At 49.4% G+C, this 6,000-nt stretch overlaps 1 protein-coding gene across 1 annotated transcript in view; it reads right to left on the reverse strand.

Annotated features, from left to right (window-relative positions):
- The window catches only part of XKR4 (XK related 4), a 316,470-nt gene extending 311,496 nt beyond the window's left edge, over positions 1-4,974 (reverse strand). The window contains exon 1 of the mRNA XM_055431957.1: positions 4,181-4,974. Within this exon, the coding sequence (XP_055287932.1) occupies positions 4,181-4,974 (794 nt within the window). The remainder of the gene's footprint in view (positions 1-4,180) is intronic.
- Positions 4,975-6,000: the final 1,026 nt, after the last annotated feature.

A 6,000-nucleotide genomic window follows, 5' to 3' on the forward strand; every position in this document is an offset into this window, starting at 1 on the left:
TCATTGGAAAAGACCCTGATGCTGGGAAAGGTTCAGGGCAGGAGAAGAAGGAGACGAGCAAAGACGAGATGGTTGGATGGCATTGTAAACTCAATGGACATGGGTCTGGGTGGACTCCAGGAGTTGGTGATGGACAGGGAGGCCTGGCGTGCTGCGGTTCATGGGGTCGCAAAGAGTCGGACACGACTGAGCGACTGAACTGAACTGAATGATTAGACAAGATGAGTACAAAAATTTTTGTAGATTTTAAAAGAAAAAGGTATCATGTAAAAACTCTTGTTAATACGATTCTTGTTGGGCCAGAACAATGTTTCTCAAAGAGCTCTGTACGCCACATGATTACAAGGATTTAATAGATGTGCCTTTAAAAAGTTATTGACAATTTCACAACAGCTTAGTAAGTAAAGGCTCAGAGAAGTCCTACTGTGAAGAGATGTGCTTAACTCTGTTTAACCTATGCACTTGAACATGGAACACATGCTAACACCTGGTGGGGGATCAAGCATGAGAAACCCAAGAAAGCTGTTCTTCTGTCAGGTGACTTTCATGATAAGATATTCAGAAACAAAACCCAAAATGGTAAAAATATTCCCCATTCTACCATCCACTGAGTTATCATTTGGAACATGCCTGTTTGCTAGAGGACAGCGAAATACGTATGTAGCTACACATGTACATGTGTAGGAGAAATTCAGGTCAAATTTGAAGAGTAAGTCATAAATTCTAAAGGAGGAAGACTTCTCGATATAACTGATCACAGGTCTCATGAGGACTAAAAGCTGTTCTGATTGGGCATTTCTGATTCCCACAGGTTGAGCAGCACACTTAGTAACTTCTGGGATCATATGACATGAACACAAAAGAAAAGTACTTCCTTATTCATTCACAGGCACAGTCCTTTAAAAACACAATTGCTCTCTTCACATGGTAGCAAAAATTCACTTCATTATTTCAATGGTTCTTTCCCAGTATCAACTCCTGCGACTTTAAAAGCTGCCATTAATTTCCCATTAGCAAACTTTAATTAAAATGAATATGTATCATTGCTTTCAGCAGTTGCATTTGTAATAAATGTATGAGTACATGCAAATCTTGTCCAAAATGTTTCAAATAGCTATTTCTGAACAAGCAAACACTTTGATGGTTTTTCAAAGGATTTTGTCTACAGAGAGCTTTTAGAATCTGTCCCTTATCTAAAATAACTTGAATTCCATGCAAATACAATGGACAGTTACCAACCTAGCTAAAATCTATTTTATTGATCTTAGAAAGTAGCATGTTTAAAATAGGAGTAATGACCTCTTAGCTTTAAACCATTCACACCTTGGTGTTTCTGCAACTTTTGTGTAAAATGCACTGAAAAGAAAAGCCAGAAAGAGCATAGAGATGCTCCTAATTTAAGGAACCATGGCAATTAAAGATAATTGTCTAATATAACAACTCAAGATGAACTGCACTTCAGCAGTTTATTATCAAAGATGCACCTATACCCTCAAGTTCTATGCAAATATTCTATACCCAGAGAATTTGAAACAATTCAGAATGCATCTGAGTGTTAAATTCCATGAACTCTCTGACCTCATTTTAATTTCCTACATTAAGCTAAAGTTTGTGGGGTCTTTTTTTTTTTTGCTGTGTTTTTTAACATTATCAGGAGAAAATGAGGTTGAGTCTGAGATCATGCTTCCACCAAGTTACCCCACCATCCTCCAAATATCTTAACCAGAATCCAAGAACAGATAAGATTAGACAACTCACATATGAATTATTAAATGATTATTCTGAATAAGTAGACAAACATGTAAAAACATTTCCAGTATTACTTCCTCCCAAATGACCACGTGTTAGCAGAATAAACTTCTGAGCCTTTATAGAAAACACTGTAGAAATGCTTAGCAAAAATAAACCCTATGTGCCCAGTTTCTCCAAGGGTTGGGGTGGTTAATGCATTTGTCTTACAGCCTGTGATTTTGCTTCTGAATTGAACCTTACCCATTCTGCTCCACTACCCATAGCTTTGTTATATGGTCAGTTGACCCAGTAGCTATGGTATCACTGAGATGTGTCTGGGAGGCCCTTTTCTTTTCCTAATTATTTCTCACTTTCTGCATTTTATGTTCTGAGATATTCAACATCATTTTTCAGTTGTGAAAATGTTTGGTCTAGAAAGTCCAGTAAAAACAACTAGAATTTGATACTCAATTTTTCATAAAGTATCAGTTGGTAAGAAACATAGATAGCTCTTCAGTTAATGGAACTGAGAAGTGTTTGCCTTCTTTACCTAAATCTAGAAATTTTAAAGGTAAAAGAGAGTGATTTTCAAATCCTGCATGAAGTTTGCAGAAGTTAACAAATGGAATGTTAAGCTTCATTTACCACATTATCAGATTAAAACTGCTAATCATATGAATCCCAGCCACTAAACAATTTTAGTAATTAAATCGAGCATTTGAGTTCTTCATCAGACTTGAAGGCACCAAGCTGTCTTTGCAGTAGTCAACCATGGGAAATAACAGTAATCACATTTAAGTGACTTTTTAAAAAGTCCTTTAAATCCAAAGTATTGAGGTTTCCAACATCAATTTGTCTGACTGCAAATCATATAGCACTTTTCCAGGTAGTATCTGCTTGGGGAAAAAAAAAAAAAAGTTTCTCAATTTGAAAGGTCACTATCTATGCAATGCTTACCCTGCTTTACAAAGCAATGGTCCTGGAAAACGTTGAAAAATTATCACACATGCTCTTCTCAATGAAAACACTATTTTACAGTTCACCATAAAGAAAGGGATATTTTCAGCTCTGTTCCACAAATTCTCTGAGTGGTTTCCACACAGGATAACTTAGCATAGTTAATGACTTGTAGTTTTTTTTTTAATCACAAAAATAACTACAAATGAAATCGTAAAGGACACTAGCATAGCAGAATGTAGCCCCATACCAGTGCGCTTGTGAGGAAGTTTCCTCATTTTACTTATACTTACTAAGCTGTTTAATTAAAAAAAAAAAAAAAAAAAAGGCGGGGGGAACCCCAAAAGCAAAACTCTAGGATGTTAGCATTTAAATTTTTCAACACCAAGAATTTTTGTAGCTGTAAAATATCACTTCAAAAAGCCATCAAAAACAAATTTCAGAGAACTGTGTTCCTGAGCAGACTGCTTCATTATATTCCTAAATCCAGGCAGTGACATCTCCAAAGATGATTCCCTCTGCCCAAAGGAACCATATTCCAATTTGTACTCCAGCTTGTAAGTGGAAGGGGTGTCCATGTAAAGAGTTGGCATATCAGATGACAAGCAGAAAAGCAAGTCAGTGAAGATGCCAAGTGTGATCAAAGTTTACCAGGTGCACCACCCTTTTCCAAGGGTTCTTAGTTCTCCAAGAAATCAGATATGGGGATGTTGCAAGATATCAGGAAGTGCACCATTAGAGTAAGTCTCAGTCCAATCCCAGGGCCGGGGAAGCCTGGTGAGCTGCTGTCTATGGGGTCGCACAGAGTTGGACACGACTGAAGCAACTTAGCAGCAGCAGCAGCTGTCCAATGAAGTGTACTTGCTCCTATGTGAAGATGGTTATAAATACAGATACAGATATAGACAGTCTCCAAAAGAGACAAGCGTGTCCCTACTAAGCTCTCTACTTGAAGCACTTCTCTGGCGGTGATCATTAAAATGTAGCTACTTTTGAACAGCAACAACTCCCATCTAACTGGAACCAGCAGATTTTTCTCAGGGAACAAAAGAAGCCATCCAAATAGCAACATACATCTCAAACCCAACATAATTAAAAGGGATTTTTTTTTTAGAAGATGTAGTTGGAATCCTCTCCTCCTCGCTGAAACTGTATGAAACAGTATCTCTAAAAATGTGTGAGGGGTGGTGAGGGAGGGTGGTAGTGTATAAAGAGAGAAGCTAGTGAAGCAGAGGGAAGACGGAAGGGATGGGGTGCTCAAAGCCACTTAGTTGCCCTTCCCTTGCTTCTCACTTCTCTCCACCCTAGGTTCTGATTGCAAATTTTAAAATGCAAAACCCAGTTTTAAAAACAAACAAACCAACAAAAAACCTCAGCAAGAGTGTGAGTAGGGTTACCACCAAGGCAACCCTAAACGGGTCTCGTCAAAAGCAAAGCGGTGGGCATGTGGTAGCGGCAGCCAGTCCCCGTCCCCCCACCCCTGGTACGGTACCTCCAGAACTGCCCAAGCTGCAAGATGTGGGTGAGTGACTGCAGGAGCCAGATGCAGAAGGAACAGGACGCAGACCTGGGTTTGCCGCCGGCCCGGGCGGCCCCGCTGATGTTGCCGCCGCTGTTAGTGGCGGCGACGTGGCCCTTGCCGGCGCTGGACGCCTGCCTCTGCGGCGTGGAGGGGCGAGCCTCGCCTTCCGCGGCCGCGGCCCCGCCGCCCACCGCGGTCTTGCCCTCGGCCCCGGGCTGCGCGCAGCCGGCGGCGGCCGCGGCGCTGTCCTCGGTGCTGAAATCGTGCACGAACCAGCGGAAGCTGAACACCTGCACAGAGAGCGAGCCGAGCACCACGAAGAAGAGCGTGAGCCCGAACCACCAGCGCTGGCCGCGCAAGTAGTAGTCCACGGCGAGCCAGATGTCCGTGCCCACGTCCGCGAAGTACACGGCCACGGCCGCCAGGATCCAGAGGCAGTCCCACAGCGAGTAGCGCCGCTGCTCCGGGCCCAGGCGCAGGCACAGCGCCGCCGAGCCCGGCCCGGAGCCGCCGCCCGGGCCGCCCGAGCCCCCGGAGCCGCCGCCCGAGCCGCCGCTCCCGGCGCAGCAGCAGCAGCAGCAGCAGCGCGAGCCGTCCGGGCAGCAGGCGCCCCCGGCCGCCTCCTCGTCCTCGGCCCCCGACCCCGACGGCAGGCCGGGCGCTAGTCCCTGCACCGAGCCAGAGTGGTCCGAGTTCTGCAGCGGGGTGAACGCCACGTCGCTGCCCTTCTTCATCTTCAGCCTCCCGTCTGACTTAGCGGCCATGATGCCTCCAGCGCGGAGGAGCGCCCTCCTTTATGTGGCACCTTTCCGCGCTGTCTCCTCCTCCCGCCACCTCCTCGCCGCGCCCCGGCTTCCCTCCCGGCGCGCGGCTCCCCTCCTCCTGCCCCTGCGCCGGCTCGCCCGCCGGGCTGGGCGCTGGGCCGGGCTAGCGGCGCGCCCGGAGCCGGCAGGAGCGCCGCCTGGCTGCCTGCGCGGAGCCAAGCTGCTCGCGGCGCCCGGCGCGCGCCCCGGCCCGCCGCCCGCGCCCCTCGCCGTCCCGGCCCCGCGGCTGCCGCCCGAGCCGCCGCCGCCGCCAGCAGCAGGAGCAGCAGCGGCCGCCGCGGCGCTCCTCGGACCTGCACATTCCTCTCCTCCCCTCGCGCGCGCTCCCTCCTCCCGCTTCCTCGCCTCCACCAGCTGACTCCGAGCGAGAGGATGACCTCATCCTTCTCTTCCAGCTGCCGCTGCTCCCGCCCCGGCTGCTCGGGAGGGGCGAGGGAGGAGGAGGGCCCCGGAGGAGGGGCCGCGGCCGGGAAGCGCGGCGGGATGGGGATGGGGGTGGCGAGTCCCCGGGGCCCGGAGGATTGATGGAGAGAGACGGTAGAGGGTCCCGGCTCACGAGATTGCGGAGAACGCGGGGTGGATTTGACCGACCCCGGGGAGGGGCGGGAGGGCGCGGAGAGAGGGGTCCCCGCGAGCAGCCCGCGCGGAAGTCGGCGGAGAGTGGGGACGGCGGGTGTGGCGCGGCGCGGGGCTCTTTGTGTTCGGTTCTGAGCTACGGAGATCTGGAGAAGGGCTGGGTGTGCACCCGGGGCCGACGAGGGTTGGGAGACTGGGATCGATTCGGACACCAGGGCCCCGAAAGCCGACCGCGGCAGTGGGTGTGCCCGGCCCCAGGAGAGCCGACGAAGGCGCGGAGGACCGGCGGGTCCGCGGGGAGCGCCGAGCCCGCGCCCTCTGGGAAGAAGCGCGCGGCCCGAAGGCTCCGGCTTCTCCGGGGAGGCCAGGTGCCCAGGCTCGGGAAGAGGA

Source organism: Moschus berezovskii, chromosome 16 (assembly GCF_049115385.1).
Source record: "Moschus berezovskii isolate FMDL1 chromosome 16, NW_MosBer_1.0, whole genome shotgun sequence".
NCBI classification, from domain to species: domain Eukaryota; kingdom Metazoa; phylum Chordata; class Mammalia; order Artiodactyla; family Moschidae; genus Moschus; species Moschus berezovskii.